The sequence below is a fragment of the Nicrophorus vespilloides genome, unplaced genomic scaffold, assembly GCF_001412225.1.
Source record: "Nicrophorus vespilloides isolate i.1.1-1 unplaced genomic scaffold, Nicve_v1.0, whole genome shotgun sequence".
Classification (NCBI taxonomy): Eukaryota; Metazoa; Arthropoda; class Insecta; order Coleoptera; family Silphidae; genus Nicrophorus; species Nicrophorus vespilloides.
Genome location: NW_017098882.1, coordinates 232,412 through 256,603, shown reverse-complemented (window position 1 = coordinate 256,603; position 24,192 = coordinate 232,412). Strand labels below are relative to the sequence as shown.

At 33.8% G+C, this 24,192-nt stretch overlaps 1 protein-coding gene across 3 annotated transcripts in view; it reads left to right on the top strand.

The window, feature by feature from the left end:
- LOC108563430 (protein spitz-like) overlaps window positions 1-24,192 on the top strand; it is a 97,068-nt gene that overhangs the window by 60,251 nt on the left and 12,625 nt on the right. Inside the window, exons 1-3 of one of the 3 annotated variants that reach the window (XM_017922101.1) lie at window positions 949-1,360; window positions 7,885-8,022; window positions 17,031-17,114. In XM_017922101.1, the coding sequence (XP_017777590.1) occupies window positions 1,339-1,360; window positions 7,885-8,022; window positions 17,031-17,114 (244 nt within the window). In that variant the 5' untranslated portion in view covers window positions 949-1,338. Of the gene's footprint in view, window positions 1-948; window positions 1,361-7,884; window positions 8,023-14,167; window positions 14,244-17,030; window positions 17,115-24,192 lie in introns of those variants that run through there. The other 2 variants (XM_017922102.1, XM_017922103.1) reach the window with 2 other exon arrangements.

The following is a 24,192-nucleotide window of genomic DNA, read 5'->3' as shown; positions in this document are numbered from 1 at the left end:
CCAAATAAGAAATTTTTAATCTTCATCTATAAAATATTACATATTTTGCAAGTTCCTTATTTTGTAAATGATTGCTTACAGTAATGCATATTATTCGATTATTAATAACTTTGTATGAGATATTAAAATTGTTTATTACATCTTCACGAAATTGATGAATTTTCTAGGTATAATTTTTATTGATTTATAAAATGAACCGTTTGAAGTATGTTAATTGGAATGCGTTAATATGTGGAAGGATTTGAGCAAATGTGTGTATGGAGAGGTGTTGCTTGTTATCTTGAATAGAGCTATCAATCATGTAAGTGTTATAGGCGCACTTCGGTCTCGGTGGTGAAGAGCAGAGCGAGATGTTAAAAGTTTCTGTGGTTTATTTATTGGCCGCGGCTTTAATAGGTTTTTATAGTTATCTATTTGGAGCTGAGTTATTAGCTTCGAGCGGCTAATAGACTATATAAACGTGTAAAATAGTTAAAAGAGATCTCTCTGGCACTAGCTATTTGTGCTCCTGAGAGAGATGCGTGCGCGCTGCAGCTACTAGCTTCTATTTGGAGCTTCTGATGCTGCTCCTGATGCGATATAAACTCGCCTGCAAGAAGAACTGGATGATTAGAGAAAGATGCTAAGAGAGAGAGTGTGAGTTTGCGTGTTTGTATTTCGTCTGTAGTGATTATCTATCACTTAGCGCAGGTAGAGACGATGGTAGTACATAGTAGTAACTATTCCGATTCGATACTTCCCTCTCCGTCGGACTCAGGTGACAATCGCATCCTTTCCCCCTTCCGCGCCGCAGAATATCGTTCTCTGTCTGGTTGCAGCGGTCGTCCCGCTTCGTCCATTTCGTGTCCTTGTCGTACATAAGAGCGTCGCGACGCTCGCTCTCTCTCGTCCCATTCCGAATCGGTCGTGCTGGTTCGTATGTTTCCGTTCTGAATGGGACCTGCCACGATCCGACACCGGCAGTTCGTGAAGTCCGTCTGTCGGGGTCGGTCGGCATGCGAGAGACACTCGCATCATATCACACATTAGACAGGAGACACCGATCAACACGCAACCTCGAAAGATCAAAAAGTTGACTCCTGTGATCCGCCTTGCTCCTCCGACCATCAACACAGTGCGCGATTGTTGTTCGATCATCTTCACTCGCTCGTTGAATGTGTTGCTGGCTGCAACATCACTGTCACTGATCAAACACGTCCACCTTTTCTTTTCACTCTTCAATGCTTCAAAACAAATTTCGCGATGTTATGTGCTAGTTGAATGGTGTTTTGGATTGACCAGTGTCACGATGCTCGTAGGAGATATGTTATCCAATAACAGACTGTTGCATTCGCCTCCATGTTTCTGAGATCCTTTCAACGTGAGTAAAGTAAAAAGCCCGAAATGAAACACGAATTTTTCGTAGGTGTATTTTAATATACGATTTTCCTGTGCCAGCCCAGGCATACACACACAAATACCATACACAGCACACAAACATAGAGACCCAGGTCTCGTCCCCCTTTATTATTCTCTCCTCCTCGTTCCTTCACACAACAAATTCACTCACATGTTTCCATTTCTTCTTCATCATCATCAACAACATCACCAATTATTTTCTTCACCTAACTTCCTCCATCTCCTGACAACACTCTATTAATTGACTACAAAATTTATTCCGCAAAATGGTTTAATTCAATTAACAAGTTTCTCTATGCAAGCGAATTGGAAATGCTACCATGGCAAATCCAGGTAAAGAGATATCCGTGAACAAGGTGAACTGTGTCACTTAGTTACGAAACGTTCGAAAACCCATTTCGATTTTAACATGTAAATTGTATCGTTTTCAATGAAAATGTTTAGACTTAAACAGTAATTTACTTTCAAAAATCATTAATTCAATCATTTAATCCAATATCATGTATAATATTGGACTTCTTTGTCATATAATATAATTTAACATCACCTGAGAGACCTTCGACATTTTTGGGCCAAGAAAGATTTATAGTGATATACATAAATTCATTTGAGTCAAAAGGGTTGACCATAGATTGTATCAATTTAATGTTTTCCAAAAGCAATTTTCAGATTGTTCAATTTTATTAAGTGGTTTGTAGACACCGATTAAATGAGTAATATCGAGTCAATTGAATTAACACCACTAAACAAGTAATATCACAATTAAATTACAATCAATGTAATCTTTAATTTAAGTTAATAGTATAATTATGATAATATACAACTTTATTCTAATAAAGCGACTATAGTGTATTTAAAACAAGTAGTATTATTACTTATAACAACTTTTTTTACTTTAAACAAATTTACCTAAAATAATACTAAAGTTATGGCCATTAAATGCATTTTTTGTAATATAATTTTATAAATTACTTATTTTCAGTAAATTGATTCTATAAATTAAAGATATTTATGAAATACGCCAAATAGACGTGTTATGTAAATGTACCTATCAATTCTAGTTAATTCTTATTTGTACATATTAAGTTGACGTTAAATTCATATGATATATTTGGACTCTAATTGAGTTGGTTTCTTAAACATTTAACTTAATACTCGTCATTGCCGAATCAATATTTAAAATGTGCCTCAATTAGAACATAAACGTCACTGTATAAATAAACTTGTCATATTTGTTTTATACCGTAGAAAAAAAATACGTTAAAAATAACTTACGTAAGAATTAGAGCAAGGAAAATTGTTATGCATTGGATCGATTAAATGCTGTACAAATAATAATTTTATGTTGAAATTAGGTTTTACATTTAACATTGGGAGATTTAAATAGTTTATAATTGTGCGTTTGAGAGCTATAATATTTGATTAAGATGTTTTATCTTTTCAGTCAATATTGCGACAAGTCGGTATGAAGACATGACATCATATCTTGCGCAATCAACTTTTAAATATCTAACTTAATCTATTTTTTTATTCCACCTTCCTGATTTATATTTTGCCTCGTTGTCTTACAAATAATTTGGATTGTTTCGGCTACGTTGCGACGGTTTACGCAACGTTTTGCAACGATTTTTTTTCCATTTCGGTACTTTCCAATCTATAAATAGAAATTATTTCTTTGCTCCTCGTTCGTCGCCTTATTTTTATTATTCGTAACAAGTGTGCGAATTACTTCTGCCATTGATGGTTATTGCTATTTTCAGCAGAAAATTGTTTGCATATTAGTCACTAAGTAATGTTATGTTTGTGGCGTCTTTCGACTTGTTTTGGCACATTTGACTCATTTTGAGATTCTTTGCTAAAGTCTGCTCCTGTTTTATTTATGGAAAGGTGCATTTCATTAACCTTGGCTAATTAACTAAAAATTGAAATTCCAAAATTCTAATTCGAGTCATTAAAATATAGAACAATTAAAAGTCCAATTTATAACTGAGCATTTATGGTTCTTAGTACTTGGGTGGTTTTATTTGTTCTTGTTCTACGGGAAAATATCATTTTAATCTAATTAATTTACCGAAATCGCCGGATTAGTTAATGCTACAGTTTTTTTAAGGAACGTGGGCTCATTGAACACGTAATCACGAGATTAATATTCGTGTAATTAAAGTCAGGTCAGGTCATTATTATACAAACCTTTGAATTCTACATTTTTTTTAATTTTAATTATTCTGATTCAAAATTTATTTTGTTTTATGAATAACTTTTATATTAATTACATATTCTCTTTTTATAGATAAATAATATTATTTTACAAGAATTATAAATATTACTTACAATGAAACTAAAGTATTTGTATGACATTTTCTAAAAGTTTGTTTAAGCACGATTTTATCTTTTTATTATGTAATTATTTTAATTAAAATTGGTATAAGTATATTTTATATATGTAAAATTAGTAAGTTGATTTAATTATATAATTTACTAATTAAATAGGAAAACGATTTTTTAAAGTTAATTTGATAGTTTACAGTTTTAAGGACCTTGTGAAATAACGTTTGCATTTTGCTTAAGATGTGAAGATGTATTGTCTACCGAAGGAGAAGAAGAAATCATATGTATTTCTGTTGCAATTTTTTCCGCACGTACGTCTACCATTAAGGAAACAAGGGGGAACACGTAATTCTTTCTTCTGGTAATAGTGTTTTGATAATGCGAAATTACAACGTATGTAAAAGATAATTTGCGTTTTATTGTTGCGTAAATTATGGGCGTCTTCCTCTTGTGTTCGTCGTCCCAGTCTGTCTGTTTCTGCCGTAGTCGCAGCTCATCGTCTTTCCCTCATTTCTTTATTTATTTCTTTCTTTCGCGTGGAACAATTCATTTTAACGAGTTTTTAATGCAAAAAAATGAATGGGCACAAAACGAATCACTGCATTTCCTGTTGTCCATACACCACAGACTTAGACATCCACTCAAACCCCATAACCAATGCAAATATCATTAATTTGGTGATCAATTGTCGAGCAATTTTTACCTTTCAATAATTCAACAACTCAACTTTGCAGCTATGTGGAGCAAACCACTCGACATTGCCGCATAAAAGATTCAAAGCTTTTCTTCAAATCACAGCCCCCAACAATCAATTGCGCAATCCGGATCCGATCAAATCTAATGGCGTGTCCATTTACATAATAAATCCGTTTCGATTTTTCACTTCAGTCATTATACAAACGTAATTAATCCATTTTGCATTTTATTGTATTATAATATATTTTTATACTATGCGGAATACCGTTATGCGCTTTACAGTTTTGTGTGTGCAGTCACATAAAAGACCATTGCTTTCAACAGTTTCTAATCCTTCGCGTTTAATGTTATTTGTTTCCGACGCTCTCTGTTCTTGGTGATATTTTATTTTACTTCTGGCTCTGGATTTCCTTTCATGTCCATGGAATGCAGTAGAAATGCGACAAGTTCAGATTTCCTCCTTATCGGACAACGGTGGGTCACAAAGCACTTATTTTTCTTCTTTGTGGAAACAAGGATCAATACGATTTAACAGCAATCGCACATTTGAATAATACGTATTCTTTTATTTATTCGGTCGGAATTTATTGCATCATTCCCAAAAGGGATCTTATGACACATTCGTGCCGTAATCACGATATATTGGATTAGCCGACGGCTCATTTTTTATTCAAACGCAATTCGCGGCAATCGTTCCTTCACCTTGCTTAATCAGTTTAGCCTCATGCACTTCGTTTTGACCCAAGGGTGCGTGTCTGCACTTTTTTCGGGGGGACTGATCCCTCAGGGATCATGTACATGTTTTCCTTGCTTCCCTTCGGAATTTCGCAGCACTTACTACAATTGGAATTAGTCATAAAATTTTAATGCACTTATCCTTGCCATTTTCATAGTCTTACTTCATAAATAATGGTGTTATATTAGACAGACCTGATATAGTTAATGTAATCACATTCTATCCTTAACACTGTAATTACATTTCGGTGAAAAAGTAAATAAAATAGCTTCTACGAAATAAACATATTAAAAAAATCAAGCAAAAAAGTATTTACTATTTTAATTTTATAAAAAAAATATCCGTTTTCTCGAATTGGAATACGAAAAAAATAATAACTTTAATATTATTGATGAAATGTTAAAAATACATTTTTATTTTATCTTTGAATGTTTATAACTTGACTCATGCACGTAAAAACCGCAAATGTGAATTGAATCGATTGATAATGGAAACAGTTATGAGTGATTTTTCTATGTAAAAATAACGCGGATACAAATAAAGAATGTTACTTTACAACGTTCGATTATTTTTAGTACGTGTGCTTGAGAATATTGAATGACTCAATTTCGAAAGAAAATTCTTTTATCGAAGTTGCATCGACGAAAAGTTTTGCAAATCTTTGTAGATAGATGTTCATAATATATTGGAATAGAAGTTCGGACGTAAATCCGGTCTGACGTCAAAAGTTTTTCACGTATAATGGTATCATTTCGCAAATACTTTTGTAACTCGATAAGGAATGACAAGATGTATGCTATGTATTCTATTATCGTCGCAAAAGTCTAATCTGAAAACTAACAATGCTTGGAAAACACGAGTTCAAATGTGTTGCAATTCATTTAGTTTTGCGGCGATTTGTAATTATTAGTTTTCTATTATTAGTATATTTAGTGGTTTTGAATCTATGCAAAATAAACAAAATATCTTTAAATAAAAATGTTACATTGAAGCTTAGTGAATCAAATTTATCTTAGTATCATTCTCAACTATTATTAATTAATTCTTCTTAATTTTGTATTACGGAGAATTTCACTGTTTATATTTTCAATTTTGCTTAATAATTACGAAACAATTGAATATTTTTACAATAATCATCGTTTTATATCAACAACGAGTATATAAAGATGAATTATTAATTTTAAATATAAATATAGTAGTTTATTTAAAATTATACAAATTTTATTCATAATTAAATTGGTAATATATTGATTATACATTTTGAACAGTACATTTTTACGTATACTAGAGACATAAGAATGTATACATAGTTGTAAGTTTCTGTAAAATATCAAATTTGTATATGAATCTGACACTTATCAATCAAACTGGAATGTACTGAAAATAAACAATAAATGTTTATTTTATTGTCACACTTTGGATCTGCTGTCTTTCCTCTGATTTACTCTTAATTTGTCTTATTTGTATTTGATGTTTGACGATTAATCTAAGTCACATTTCAATGTTATCGTCGCATGCGGTGGGTTTTCTACACAAGTGTGGTACATTATTGAATTATTCAATCGTTAATGTTTTAGCGCCCCTGCAGTTTCGGAATGCGCCTCTCCCCCAGCATCTCTTTTTATCTCACGCCCTATACGTATTCTGTGTTTGTTTGTTTTATTTCATTCCTATTCCCTCTGTGTTTTTTATTTTATTTTTTCTTCCTCATTTTTTTTTATCCATTTTTGGTTTTCCTATGGGACTTTAGTGCAGTGGCGGCGGTTTCTTTATTTATCGAACTTGGGGCAATATAAAGCTGGCCTGGCCCACGCGGCGCCTACTGCCCCGACGGCCTCCGGTAAATGCAATTTAGCACGCCGATCCGATCGGGAATTAAAAAAAGAGATACGTATGTGTGTATGTATACGTATCCTGAGCAAGGAACAGACAAGGCAAATGTGATGAGGGTCCGAGCGGAGGAGCGAGACAGAATAGTGTCCGTTCCCACCTCGCTGCGGTCGTAACAACAATAGATTTATGACATTCCACCCAATCTTCGGGGCTCATAAAAACGTTACGTAATTATCATCGGACTGTTCAGAGGCAGAGGAACGAACGAAGGAGAGAAGAAGAAAAAACAGATAGGAAGAAAACAGGACGAGATTTACAATGTCAATAATTCATTATTGGAATGAAAATTGGAAGGAGCTCTGCTCTATGGGGAAAAGGGCGCTTTCTAAATTGACTGTTTATGGACTCACCAATATTAATGAGATATTATTTTTAATTTAAAATTTTTACAAATTTTCTTGTTTTCTTACTAATATCATTTTTTTACTAAGATTTATGTATGTTGAGTATTTAACATTTTTTGATAAATTAGTATTATACATATGTTACGATAAAAATAAATTTGCATAGTATAAAACAGTGGAACCTTGCTTAACGAGTTTAATCCGTTCTAAAATTTCCGGATTTTTACTCGTATAGTGAAACATATTAAAAAATATACATAATGTATGTACAAGTTTTAAAAATGATGTAGCAAGCGCGCATTCCGGGACTTCTCTTCTCATTGTCACTTGTTATGCGAAACGTCGCTCGTTAAGCAAGTCATTTTTCTTAAAATTAATTTTGCTCGTTAAGCGAGGTTCCATTGTTTTTTCTATAACGTTATGTATATAGTTGACTTTTATAATTTAATTTTGTATAGATTTTTAATTTTCTTTTTATCTATTTTTCAGTGGCGCACGTGATGTGTGCGACACGGGGCTGGGGGCGGCAGCCGCCCTGCTGCAGTAAGGCCCCACTGCTGCTAGTCCTGCGGTGCCTGGCGCAGGTCCTCGCCACAGGCTTCCACCGTTTCCTAGCAAGATTCTCAGGTAAGCCTCACAACAACCAATGTCCTTGCACCTCAACAAAAACCGCATCCCGCTAATATTTCACAGAGTATTAACACCAAATCGCGTCTCAATATAATTAGAATTCTCTCCAATTGGCTACGAACTAGGTCGAATTCTTCGGACTCATTCAGAGGGCGGTCTTCGCGCTAATTATCTACAGGTCGTAATTAAAATTTCTTCCGTTTCGTTGCTTAATAATTACTAATTCATTTCTTTTTTTTATTATAATTTCCATGCGTACCAAAAATAATAATTCGATTGTTACGATACAAACCGAAAGAAGCTGTTCCCATCAACATCGAATCGTTCGGATTCGAATAATTTGCATACAGATTTTTCTCCGTCTCTTTCTTTCTCTCACTCTACGTCTTTCTCGCGTGGCAATTTTTTTTCACAGGCCGGATATGCATTTGGCATCCGTTTGTTTCATTTATTTTTTTATTCGCCAATTTTTCATTCGCTCTTTCGCAACCGAACTTCCGGCGACGGCTTATTACTAGGCGCTGCGGATTTTTTTTCTGTTTTGTTTAGTCGCAATGCTTTTACATAATCGATTATCCATTCACAGCACTACGCCTGTCGCGTGTTAAATAGTCTACAAAAAAAAGTAACGCATAAAGTGTTTCGCTTTTTTATGAATCCTCTATAAACGTTGCATATATGAATAATTGACTTTGTGCAAATCGGGTACTTTATGTTTTGCTAAGATCCGGTATTTGATTTGCCATTTCAAATCATGTATTTTATTCGTACTTTAGAAAATTATATATTATCTTAAAATCTCGAATATAATGCGCAATCTCTGTGTAGTCGAAATTTCTGGTGTGAATATTGACGTATTTAATTAAATTGTAATGAGAAAAAAATATATTTAAAAATATTATAGTACTCACAAATCAATATTTTACATGCAGTAAACTTACTTTTTAATGGTTTAAAGGTAACTTGCACATATATTTTTACACAATTTACCGTATTTGCATACTATAAGACATATTTTTTTTATGTAAAATGTATAATTATATAATCATTGTTTTTACTTATTTTTTTTGGCTGCATGGTATCAAAATACTCTACTTTGAAATTACTGAGTAACTATCTTCAATTAAGTTTCTATAAAAATATTGTCTTAGGATCTAAGACTTAGATTATCTATCTGATTCAATATAATAAATCGAATTTAATTAATGAAAAACAAATGTACAATCATAGTTACAAGTTATTGATATTAAAATTACTTTAATAGGACATAATAAATTAATCTGTCGTGTTTGAGAAGTGGATAGGACGTCGTACTTTAATTAAATAATGTATAGCTGTATAGTTTCAAATTTATTATTTATGCAATAATGATCTAAGTTTGCACAATCAATTTTATGTAAGTCCTTTCTCCGCAAAGTCCATAGCATCTTCAAGCTAATATCAATATAAAGCGATATCGTTTTTATTATTATTTTGTTATATGTATTTGGCTTTGATTCTACGTGTAAATCTTGTATGTATGTTTGCTTGCGAGAGCGTGAGAAACAATCTATCCGCGATAAATTTGTTGCTTGCCTTGGAAAACTGCTAATTACTTTTTCCTTAAACACACAGACACACATAACACATTCAAAAGCGTAACGACACAATTGAATTGCTTGTCACACATTTTCTCTCTGCCTGTTTAGTTGATTTCTTTTTATTGCTTACCTCTATGTTAGATTCATGATTTGTGGGGTATCATAAACCAATCGAGAATGCGAAGGCCTAACATTTAACAGGAAGATTTATATGTGGGTTACAGAGTACACTTTTTATGAATCTACTTTTTTACTAAACTTAAGTTAGCGTCTTATTAACATTCGATAATACGTACATGATTATTTCCATAATCCCGACTATATCGAAATCCCGACAGTGTCTTTTATTATTATAAATTTCTACAATAACATTTGTTTGGTAGTCGGGATTTCGATTGTCGGGATTATGGTAGTCAGGATTTTGATATAGTCGGGATTTTGACATAGTTGGGATTTCAATAGACGGTCTTTCGGTTGTCGGGATTGCGATATAGACCCTACAAATACATGTTTATCAATCTTCTGATAAAATTATAAGATATGCTTCAAATCTATTTTTTGTAAATATCAATTAAGAAAATTATTGTTGCGTGCAAGTCGTTTCTATTTTGAATTTGCAACGGATTCAGCATAGCCTTTCTACTACAATAAGAGAAGAAGTCAGCGTTTCATGAATATATTTCGTTTGATTTGAATTCTAATCCGAAATACGGGAGAAGAGAGTACAATGCGCTCGTCGGGGGCAGCGAATTTTAATTCACCAGCGCCGCGTAAACAAATAAATTAGATGCAGGCCACTGAATACCTAACTGTTTCATTATAATCTCTCACACTCGCATACAATAAAAATTAAAGGAAAAAAAGAACGAAGAGGAATATTATAAATCCCCAGCGAAGAAATCTCATTAAACGCGATCGTAATCGATTTCGAGGGCATGAAGTTGACAGATCGGATGTGCACAGTGTAAAAAAAACCTTGCGAATCCCGAGGAAACATTTATGTGTCCCAGATTACAGTGATATAGCATAACATTCATGGGCGATATCTTCTGTGAGATATTGTTTTTTCTTGTTAATTGCAGCACCGGAAATACTGCAGTTTCTTATAGAGTTAACATTTACGAAATTCATTACTGTTATCTGTCAGTTACAATCTTTCAATTAGTTTAGGTCTCGAAAAAGATTACTCCAGCTAATTGAAATAAGTTTGACTCTCCATATACTGTTAAAACAACTCCATAAATTACATTAGAATATAAAAGTGATTAATTATTAATCAAAAACATCTATATTTATGTTTATTAATACTTATTTTTTTTAGTGAATTCTTGTAAAAGTAGTGTTTAATGCTATCTAAATTGTTTGATTCATCTCAATTTGAGTTTTTCTTTATAATTAAATGGAATTACTTATTTTTCATTGAAATTATTTGTGACTTAAATTACTATTTATATAACCTTCAGAGTGGGCTGAGATGTTTCTTTCTACATAGAGCCGATGGTATATGATTACAATATTTTTTTCTTTTCAAATAGTTTCTTTTGTAGGTCTCTTTATTTTTGCGCGGCACGAGCCTTAAGTGGCGCCACCCACTCACAATTATTCATTTCCTTTTATACTTTACTCACTGTCACAAATATATACATGTATATATATCTTTATACATGCATACGTACACGTACGAGCATTTTCTCGAGTCGAAGAGCCTTTTAAAAACACACTCGGTGGAAACTGGCAATTTGCGAGCCTACCAATTGACCCACATTACTTGCTCACTTTTTCACTCTTGGCGGTTTCTTCTTATTTTATTTCTCCATCCCATCCTCTTGTTGCTCTTCAGTTCGCTCGGAATCTTATATAAACTACAAGAAGTAAATATTATCGCTGCGAACGTGCATCACCCTATATTTTTAAAACACTCTTAATTAGGGAACGCGTAAACATTTAGAAAATACTAATAAATAGAGCGCAATCGCCTCTCCTTCTCATTTCGAGCCTTCACGAATGCAGCACTAACAAAAATTAGTCAAGCATTATTCAAGTACATACACACACACGGATACAAATACCTACTACTAGTGTGGCGCTTTGCTTATTTTTAGATCACGACTCTATTTTAGAAGCTAGTGCTATTTGACATATCTCTAAGTGTATTTGCAATTAATGACTATTGTTTGTTTATAAACATTGTTTCTATAACGAAGTTCTAGAAGATCATTACTATTTCATTAAAAATAGTAAAAGCAGATATTATTTGAAGTAACATTAAAAAAGTTAATAGTTTCGATACCATTATAATATTAAAAACATAATAATATCAAATAAGTTTAATTAATTATATGTAAATAGTTGTTAAGATCAGTTTGCATATAATTAATTAAATAAATATTAAAATAATGCAACTCACTAATTAATTAATAAATCGATTTAGGCAAAGAGAGAATATGCACTGATGTTTTTATACATCGTAATTGCATATATGCGTGGGTTAAATGAAGTTGTCTTTTAATATAACGAATTAATTGCGTAAGTTTAATTAATTCATCGATCGTGTCGGTCCACAATTATCGGCCATTAACGATAATCTGAATAATTAATTAAATTGCTAAGACAATAATTACATTACGACAATTGCGCGTTTGAATTATTTACGGCACGTAACGTTCTTCCATTTGCCGTTGATGCTCGGATCCAGTCGATTGATTGATCGACAATTGGCCTCCCGGTTTTCAATTGTTTACAACGAACGAACGCGAATTTATTCGTTTAATCTTCCTATTGCCTATAATCTTCTAATTGCTTTCGTTGTCTGTCGTCCTTTAATCTATTACATCTGATTAATGTTCGTTCCTACGCCACGAATGTAATTTTAAAAGTAAAGAATAAAAACGTTTTTTATAACATTTTTATTGTAACAAAATAATATTTTATTATGCGTCGTTCTTAGTTATATAATCATTTTTAAGATTCAATATTGCGGTTGAGGAATACGAGAATCCAAACAATTGTGGTAAAAAAATATTGATGTTATGCATATCTCAGTTACAACTCCTTTGGTTTGATACTATTTACGGAAATTCTTTCGAAACGCAAGTGTATTTATTGTTTTGAAATCGCGTAAAAACTGTTATTAAACTTTCTCCTTGGCGCATTTTATGCAATCATGCATATTCATCAGCAACATTCAACGTATTTAAGGATTGAAACAACTCCAATTTATTTTCTACAAAAATAGTACCAAAATTAGGTAATTTTACATTTTAGTAACAAAACATATTCTTTGTAACAGAGTGTGGGAATGGAATGAAAAGCAACGCACCCTTAAATGCGTTTTTAATTTGAAAGATATGTGAAACGACGGGGAAAAAACTTATTTTCTTCCGGTTTGCCTCATAATTTACTATGTTTAATAAATCACTAATTTATGTTGTGCTATACTTGTACTAAATATTAAATATCCTTTATACTGCGAATTAGTTCATAAATTTAAAAAAATGAAGAAAAAAAACGCGGGAAATTTATATGCTACTCACATTAATCTAAAAATTTGACATTTTTATTAATTATTAAAACTACAATGCATCTGAATATTGTTTTGGGTCCCCCTTAATATTTTCGTTGGTCTCGGTCGTTATTAGCATAGTATGCTAATGAGAGTTTTTCGTTTGGTATTGAAGGGCTTCTTGGGCGGGTTGTTGTAGTGTTCATCTTTTTCGATGCGTCCTGTATGTGGGTCATTGAACTTCAGTACATCCCCACAACTTAGTGCATGTGTGCAGTTCTATGTCCTATCTCGCGTGCCTCCACATTATATAAGGCCCTTCGATGCGTTTCTGGGCTTAAATCAAAATCTTACCATAAATTGGTTGGTGTCGCTTTACATTGCATTGCGTGAGCCTCTAGAAATATATTCCACGTTAAGGTAATTAATTAAAACTGTGTAATTGTTAACCATCATAGACACACAGATAAATGGAGAGAGGAAGAAGGAAAATGGTTATGTTTTTCGACTATTGTTTCTGTATTGTGCATTAGTCACTTTGGCATTGGTTCCCGTTACCAAATCGAGGTCTTCCGACGCCAATGCCAAACTGTGACATCATCAAATCGCGTAAACTGCAGTATCTAAATATAATAATGTACATCTTCTATCCAAGTATATATCATATTATTACGCCCGATGCTGAATGTATGGCATTAAAAGTTAATTGAATAGATGTGACTATATTTTGTGTATGCTTTGGTTTTCGAATCAACGTCTATGGTCGTTGTTCCCAATATAAACGAGAAACCGAAGTGTGATTAATTGCGCCTATAGAACATCAATAATTTATTTTCCTTAATTATAAAGGCCTCGACAATTTGCACTGCTCGTAGATTTTAATTATGATCGTATGCGGAGAAAAAAATACAACGTACGGGAAAGAACGGATATTATATAAGAAAAGCGGCTTAACCTGAGTCACGAAAATGGCTAAATTTACGTTGGCAACGATGGCTGTCATTTGCCATTGCTTCGCCACATCGTTATAAATACAAACTTTATTATACGTAGCACAATTCTTTTTATTTCGAATAGAAGTAGATGTGAATTACTATTGTTTGGTTAGTTCGTGAATTTAGTGGTACAGATGTTTGGTAATAGTTTTTTTGCGTGGTATTCAATATTTTCGCGTTTAATATCTGCATTCAATTGCAAACTTTTAAATGTAATCAGTATTTTTGATAATTATAGTTATAATTTTAAACTTAAACAACTTCTCAAAACTACACTGCCTACCTCCAACCGTATAAACTATTTTTATCATAAATAACTAAAAATGTTAATTTTTGTAAACAAGCGTTACTGATGTGTGACATATTTTCATTTAAGTTGTACACAAGGTTAAAAAGCTTTGTTCGCTGGAAGATAACGTTTGATGCATTTTTAAGATCCCATTTAATATTTTTAGATACGCAAAATGCATTATTCTAATTATCAAAGCTTTTTGTAACAATGTTTTAAATCCATTCTTGCTGTTTATTATTGGTTCCTTTATACGAACACATATAAGTGTATTTCTTTATGTTCTCTTGCTCTGTGTTTATTTTTAGTAATGAGTTCATTCTCTCGTGTAATATTTAAAACGCTTTTTTCTCTTCGACATTTCTTTAATTGGACGACCAAGAAAGAAGAATTAAAAACAGCGATATCCGGTGCGGTTATATCATCCTCGTATACATATGTAGGATCTCTTCTCTGTCTCCCCTTTTTTTTTCTTGGCCCCGTGTGTCGAGACTCCTCTTCCTTTTTGTCCTTTATTAAACCCGAAAATTTCAGCCACAAAGAAGCGATTTCTCGAGTTTATTTGCAATTGTTTACGTCATCACGAGCAACTCCGGAGAGAGTTAATGAACTTGACTCACAAAAATCCACTCTTTCCGTCCAGACCGACGAACGAGAGGGACGAAGGCTTTGGCACTTTGCTCCTCATCATCATCATTACTTTCATTTATGAAACGCGCGGATCGGACGGCTATTTTTAGACGGAAAGTGGGTAAAAAATGCGCGCGGGAAATGTAATGTAATTGGCCGGTTCCAAAACATTCCAACTCGTGGTTCTACAAAAGAAACAGCTTGGTATGTCCGGATGGATGATGCATGTATGCATTTAATGTCAATTATCCAGAAAATTGAATTACTTCTCCGGTGATCTCGAATGTAACTCGAATTCATATTCAAATCGGGTAGTCTGGGTATTGATCTGAACGTTTGAAATAAAAATTAAAATGTTGCATTTTGTTCTCGTGGGCATGTTAGGTTTCGTGCACCAAATCTAGCTATAAATCTATATGCCAAGAGCTTTATTTACTTAAAGCAATTTTTCGGAGATATCTCCGTGTGCCTCGCGTGCTACAACCATCGTCAATTCACCATTTCTCTCTGCTTCCAGCAAAAAATATACTTTGACTTCGTTTCATTCTATCCCTTTAAAATGAAATACAAAAATATGATTCCAAATTGAAATAAGTATGTTGCGTTTGGTCACGATAGGCGGCCGTTGCATAATTCAGACCATATTTATATAATGTTTTCTTTGCTCTCGTGTTTCTTTTTCGCTCGGAAGACGAATGGTTTGCATGAGAGGGCTAAATATAAGTGTGTACGGTGCAGTGATTTATTTCGGAAAGACGAACGATACCCTCACATTGTTTGTTCAACGTCGCACAAATGGGCATATTCACGCTGCCCAGCCTAGGTGGAGGTGTGCGCTCTATAAATCACCTGGAAGGCGCCGATCTGGACAAAAAGAAGTCCGATCCCACTTCTTGCTGGAGGCCGGTGGGAAGGATGCCAGGGGGGTCCCACTGTAACATAAACACAATTAGTTGATATTTATGGAATTCCGATGTTAGTGTACAACATGTGGGAATTGATAGGTGTGTGTATGTTTTTTACACCTCTTTTTAGAACACATATCATCGGCTTATTTGTCATTTCGAAAGAAATTTAACATAAAAGATTATCTATTCCAGGGTTTCGTGGTATTCGATTTATTAAAATATTTTTATAATTAATTTTCAAGTAGCGCTAACATTCTAGGAACCAATTAATCGCGTTAGTCAAAAACTTATTACTAGAACCACATTTTATTCAAGTAATATTGTATCATTTATAATATTAATATGTAAAAGATATTATTTTACTTGAGCAAGCGGAATGGATTTAAATTTAATTACGAAGGCGTGTTATTAAAGAGCAATTTGCAAATTAAAAGTACACGAGTTTTAATTTCCTCGCGCTTACACATCTCTTACTCTTTATTTTTTTTATTTTTAGTAGTCTCACTTCGTTTTCTTTTTGATTAATTGAATCGCACTTTCTTCGCAGCTGTCTCCCATGTTCATGCTGTACCTTCTTTATTTATTTTGATGTACCTTGCTTTATTTTTTTGTCTCAATTCGATGCGTTTGTGAGAAGAGAACTCCACCACCCTGGGTGGTCTTGATAAAATTACAAATTAGAGAATGAAAAGAAAACGAAAAAGAGATACACATATGTATTATCTTGGATGTTGGGAATTCGTTATGCAACATCGGCATTTGCAATTGTCTGGCTATGGACGGTGGCATTGTTTTCAAAACTATATTTCGCCTAATGTTTTGCGCTGGAAACTTTCTCCTTCCTGTCTCGAATGAAATTCAAATTCACTAGGGATTTCGTTTCTTTCACTTTTTTTTCACTCACTCTCTCTACATACTCTGATTAGAGAATTCTAATTAATATTAATTAAAATATTAACTGCAAATTTTACGTGAATTTATGAAAGTGCGGTTAGTGGTTTCATCTGTTTGTATTAATTATTATTAAATAATTTATAATTTTATTCGATATAGTTTGTGATATATGTTGATATTAACTTTTGTTGTTTTTTTTTTATTCAGGGAGAAGACGGCCGTTCCATCAGAAATCGCCTCCATGGACAATATTAGCATTAGTTGTAGTCTCTTCTTTATTTAGTATAGTCGGTAAGTGAACACCAATGATTTATTTGACTTTGATTAAGTAGAAGCGACTACATATTACGCGATACTTACCAATACTAGAGAAATAAGCTGCGTATAGTTATAGAAACATTCACAATCGGAAAATATATGAATAGTTACTTGGTAAGTATCACGTAGTATTTAGACGTTATTCATATGATTATTTTAAATCTATTAATTTAAATTATTAATATACGAGACTTGAAAGGCTCAACAATAGTTTTCTACTTTGCGTCAAGGATTTCGAATAAATATTATATTTTTTCTTTCATTCCGGTAGCTCTAATTTCGTGCGTTGGCATAGAACAATTCGCAATTGTTTCCTTATCTCCTCAACTTTACGTCGCGTTACGTAATTATTGCCGCGGCGAGAAGGAAAAGACAATGGCGGTGGCGTTCTGAAGAATTTTGTCGCCCGCGTGTAATTACTTGCAATGTGTGTATGTCGTTCTTTTTTCTGTGTTTCTTCTATTCTTTCCTCATCTTTTCTGGAATAGACGTTTAATGAGGCCGACCGTCGTATTTAATTAATTACGATTATAGCGTGACTAATTTGGGGGAAAAAAGTAACAGATTTTTTCCTAAGTTTGTCACTACCAGTTCCACTACTTCTAATACCTAACAGAAATCCGAAAGAGATAAGCTTGACGTTTGAATTTTTTCTGTGTGTGTGTGTGTCATTTTTGTATTTCCTGACGACGCGATGCGTAAAATTATCATGCAGGGCGGCCTTGGTCATAAACTTCTCGCGCCCTCCCTACGTCCTTCGAATTCCTTTTTTTATATTTATATTGTTCGAATCGGAGAAAGGAACAGAAGGGAGGAAGACCGCGAAATCGAAATTGGAGTGCTGCAAGTCAAAGGAAAGGTTGTAGTACTACTACTATGTTTACTACTGCGACCACTTTCTTCCCTTTTGTACTTCATTCCCCAATCACGGTAAGGGCACATAATAGAATCCGTGCCTGTTTTAAGGATTCCCCCGGCGTTAGAGCGCGGCATTGTATTTCCTTTTTACACGTATAAAACTTCGATTTTTATTTATCCCCCACGTTCTCAATGGAAAAACAAACAGTAAACAAGCCGATGTTTACGTACCGGGTGTTTATACGTAAATAAACCTCTGCAACGCAATCACGATCAAACAGAGCGCTGATTACTTTCACAATACTTTCCGCATTGGAATATATTAAGATTTGACTGTTAGGTGTTGAAAAACATAATAGGTATAAGTAAAGTAGTATTTAATGTACATTTCTGAGTTATTTACTCAATGATAAAATTCTTTCACTTCGTGGTATTATTTGTTCTGTTTGGATGTACTTTTTAGCTTCATCTAATTTATATATTGATAAGATTCAATAGATCTTGTTTGAGAGACTTGAATTGTAGCCCTTCGCATGGTTCAATTTAATTTGATGATAACGTATTAATATTTACGCACTATTGAGAAACGTATGTTGCTAATAGAGTTATTGATTATGATTTATGTAAATTTGTTACCTAATAAAGCATTTACATATAACTAAATGGAATTTTATTGGCAGTTACACGGATTATTTTGTTCAACTCCAATTAAAGTGTCAATTAGTATCTAACATATATTCTTATTGCTAAACTGCATGTAACAATAGTAGTATATTGCCATACCATTTTGCAATTCAGTCATTTCGTAACTTTTCATGATTATTAGTTATTAAATTAAATGATACTCTGCGATTGTTACAAAATCACGAGTTAATATAGAACCAGTTAAGAATTAATGATGTCACACAAGGCTCCTATAAAATTGGACATTGTTTATTAATGTTTGGTGTCGCATTTGCGGAACTTAAATATATGTAATTATTTTCTTCTAGATTAAGAAATACTTTTCATTTGTTTGCCTATTTAACTATATTTCTAAAGCAGTTATATATTTTATTTTTATAAATTACTTCTTAACAATTATAAATGGTAATAGCTGTGACGTGAATTTTTCGTGAGGTAGTTGTTAACTGTTTGTTCCAGGTAGTGTTAATTCGATTTGTAATGACATTATTTGTGATGTATAATGTACGTACGGTGTGTACTTGAATTGAAATCGAGGCAATTAGGTCATATCTCGGTCTCGAGGCTCGCATGCCTGGTTTCATCCTTCTCATCGACTTGTTGTTCTCGTTTTGGTGTTGCAAAACAATAAAGAAATAAAATGGGTTGGAAGAAGATGTTGAGGAGGAGGAGGTGGTAGTCTGTCTGTTCGATAGTACGAGAGTGTGTGGCGTCGCCTTATTGTGTCTGCTTGCATTCTGGCGATGGTCCAAGCAGCGTCGCGACGTCTCTTTGAGATTTTCGGGACGAAGCGTGCCGTTGGAACGCGAGCTATTTGTGCGTTTCCGACGCAGACGCTGGGAATATCCTAGCGAGGAGACGCCGCTTCCTGTTCGCGTTAATTATGGAAAAATAGATTGCGTTTGTCAGAAAGTGCCAGAGCGAGAGAGTACCTGAGAAATAGGAGACACCTATTAAAAGTCGGAAATAGGAAACGAGGATTTCGGCAACCTCCGTCTATCTCTTTTTCACACGCACCATAACTTTGTTCCATTCACGTGTGGATGTGTGACCTTCTCGACCACTCTCACTGCACTAAGCCTTTCGTAACATCACGTACGTTCTCCCAAAACACATTCCAAACATTTCTCTTTCTTCGGTTCTTCCATTTCTAATTATGCAAAAAATTAGAAACGATTCTCACTTTTCTGATTTACGACCATTGAACCATAGTTGTAGGAATTATAATTAAGTACATAAAAGCTTCTCAAACAATTACTGTCCAAATATTATTGTAGAAATGGATACTGGTTCAAGTATTGAGCCTTGCAGTTTATATTAAAACTCAAATTTGTATTTCTATAAGTACTTATACATTATATAGTACCTCCTTAATTTGGATAATTAGAACCAAAGCATTGTTATATAACATTTAAACTGCAAATTATAATTAAGCACATAAAAGGTTCCCAAGCTATTTCGGTTCATATTTTATTGTCATTATATAATCTTCAATTACTTGCTGTAGAATGGTCCAAGGACAGAACCTTGTGGTACACCTTATAAGTATTCTTGTTGTTTATTTCTATAGATACACATGTATATAGTTTCCATTTAATTCAATTCAACTTTTTTTTTATATCATGGAGCATCACGGTATATCTAAGAATGTATTTATTTCATATGTCTATACAATTTAAACAATAGTTCAATTTATTTGACTTAAAATACATTTTATCATTTAAATATAATAATGGAACCGAATGTTATATTAATAGTATTTAAGTTTTACATTTTATATGTAATATATTTGTAGTACTAAAATGTTTAGTGTGCATTATTGTTGCTTTTATATAACGAATGTATCGAACGTGTTGCTATTTGTATTTACGCTGCGAACAAAATTGGAAAATTGCAAACGCAAATAATATTTCGAAAGACATGCGCGAAAAGAAGGAAAAAGAAAATGTGAAAGATAAAAAAAATAACCTGAGAAACATCGCAGAAGAAAATTCTTCGGCTCGGTGTGTTAGATTAAATGATGACAATTGCTATTCTTCAGTCGAAGGCCTTCCTCGCTCTCCTGTAATGCTATTTGTTGTTGCTGCTTTGCCTCCTCTTCCACCTCCGTTCTCCGTTTTCTCTTCATCGCAGGTTTATTAACATTTCCACTACGTTAAAGCACTGGAATGTAGACACACACATACACAAACCGAAGTGCGGACGACGAGAAAACATCTTAATAATGCATAAATTTAGCAATAATTATCGCGCTTTTACACGTCATAATCACGCACTCATTAAAAAACAATTTACGTACGGAATTTGCCAGCGTCAACAATAAAAAGAAAGAAGCGCGCAGTGGTGATTATGAATAAGAAAGAGCTTCTTAAGATGAGAGGTTCAAGCATCAGTTTATGTTGAAGGTTTAGCCAATAACTGCTTAATAGGTAATTCGGTGGAAATTTACATTACATATTAATTCATTATGGTTTTCAATTATGACACTGAAAATACAATTATTATATAAAAAATCAAATATGTAATTACATAATATGGAGGTATGATCCAACTCATAAATGATTATCGATAAGCGGTTGGCATTGTGTTGTTAATCTAAATTTGACAATTTTTTAAATCAGAATACTCTTAGTTTACACATCCGGTCCAATAGTTAATTCGAGGCGGTAAACATCTTTATAATAGTTATAAAGAAAATTTCTTGATGTTTTCTCACATATATTGATTTTAAAACTAATCGAGTATTTGTTTTTCTTATACTTTGCAGACTGAGGGTTGTGTGAGAAAGTTTTTTTTTGCCGACTTTATGTCTGTTTGTGTTTTCGTGTCTTTCCTGTGGCCTAGATAACGTGAGATGTTACCCTGTTTGTGCAAGATGATCCACGGGCGGAGTGGATTATGCTGTTGAAATATGGGGGGTTGTTTTTTCCGGATGCATCGAATATATATTAAGTGGTCGAAGGGCGACCTCAATCCTCTTCCACGTCCTCCGCCTATTGCAGCCGCATTGTCTTCTGCAAACGGATGAAAGGAAAACGCACACCGGAAGCCCAACAAAACGAGACGCAGAGCAGGAAAAAAGCAAACATCGGTAGACAGCAAAATCTAAAACAGTTCGAACATTCCCACACACCTATAGACCCTAAGCAAAAAGAAAAAATCGTGTTTAATATATTTTTTACCGTTTCTTTCTATTATTTAAGTGGGATAATTACGTCGAGAGTCGAGGGGTGTTCGTAATTAGTCACGTCACAGTTCGGCAACTGTCAAGTTGACAACCCGAAATTAAATTATCCTGTAACTTTGTCCCTGTGTTGTTTTTTGGTGTCAAGTGGGAAATTCCCCTTTTTAATGTATTCATTGATCTGAAAACGATTCGCCAAATTACTTGAAAAACACGAATTGTTTGGATTTACATAATTATATACTAATTGATAGTAATCTATGAACCAAGTTAATTGTCTTTATTATAGTTTGTATAGCTAAAAATATTAATAAATGTAGCCCACCAAAACGAAGACAATGAGAGCCAGGTATAATGGTATAATAAATCAAGACAGGTGTTTTATAAAATTTTGAATGATAAACACTTTATTAAAGCATAGAAGGTCTTTAACCCCCAATATTTTTTTTTCAGTCTTTATATACGATTGTAGACATAAAAAACACATTTCTCATCCCCTTTCCTAGGTGTGGATAAACAAACTCTCGAGAAAAAAAGAAACATAAAAAAGGGAACTTTATTTAGATCACTATTTCCATCCTTTATCCACAATTTTCTACTCAAATTCCCTCTTCGAAGGGACACGTTTCGGATCCAGATATTTACCTTGCATCCGAAGATCTAGTAACTGTAGAAAAAATAATCGAAACGTTATCTAGTGAAAGACAAAAGTAAGACTGGCATGCTTCTTTTTATAGTCACGATTCCGTTTAAAACATTCCCCCTTAAGCAAACCGATTTAATGATCTTCTAATTAAAGAAACCCTGGTTTACATCCAAATCAATTGAAAGATTAACCTCGAATCTTCCTCACCGGTATAAAAATCGCGTACGGTTTCTGTTTAATTTTGATATTTTGGAAAGACTTTCCAAAAATGAGATTTTTAGAGTTTATTATTAATGAGGCGTGAAAAGTGTACTAAAAACAGAGATAATCGCAACCAAATCAGAGATATGTCGGAAATTTACTGCTCGGGTCGTTTACTCGCCTTGCTGAGCTCGTTGCCAAAAAAAAAGTGAGAGCCAACGTACTTCAGTAATAATGTATGAACAATCGCGAGAGGAACAGAAATGGAACGAAGGATCTTCAATATTTATGAGGCGGTGCTAATAAATTAATAATAAACGCGAAAGGAAGTGCAGATAAATGTGTTGTTTGAATTAACGAAACATTGCACTTCCGGTTTACAAATTGCGATTTTTGTGCGCGGCTTCGTATCTTCGCGTGTGGATCTTGTAGAATTGTGGCTAGTAATTATTATTGAGGATTTCATTCATAAGTAACGACACTGACTGTCTATAATGTGAATGCATTATGAATAGTTTAGTATAATGTCATTGATAAATGAAGATACATTAGACTCGATTGTGCATATTATATCTACATATTGGGAATAACTATTACTTATTGGAAGTAATATAGAAACTCATGGGTTTTAGTGCGTGTAAATGTTGGCGAAGTATGTGTGAGCAAAGCTGCAATAATATTAGAAGTGTGTATGTGCGAATGTGAGTGCATCAACTGGCCATGGCTTTGGTTGGGATATTCGGTCGTGTGGATGAATTTAACGTCGGTCGGGGTCGGTCTAGACGTCTACGACCTTGCCTGAAATAAACGCTCCGCCGTCGTAGACGTCGTCCTCGTCTTGGCGTCCCGACGCCGGAAGGAGAAGAAGAAGACGACTCCCAGCGAGCGTCAAAGGAACCCAACATTCCCGCAATAATATGTAGTATAACGCATTCCTGCACTATCCTAACGCCAGCAATATAAACCATTCCATTTATGCAGTAGAACCTCTGCTACTAGTTTCAGTAGAACTACAGCAGTGCCACAAATACCTGAAGATCGATGTGCTAGAGTCGTTTCAATATTGTTATTGAACTTGTTGGGTTGTATTTTATTATATTGAGTAGTCTAGAGTGCGTGAGTGTAAGTAAAGTTGGTAGTAGAGTAATTGCTGGCGATAGTTGGGCCTGCTCTGAAGCCGCTGACCGTATCTCAAGCGTGCATAATTAATTATCGTATTAATACATAAAGGCAGACGCGAACTGATAATACACTCTTGCTCACTGACCATGACTTTACTACCATGCATCCATAGACGTACTCTTGTACAATAAACTTAAGCTCTTCAGACTTTCCTACCATGTCTAGTTACTTTTAGGTATACACAAAGATGGACTCTAGCAAGTTCAAAATGAAGACTATAGTCGCCAAGGCAAACATAAGCATCATTGAACCAAGTATTAAAACATTAAACATTCAGTCATTTGGTTTTTATATTT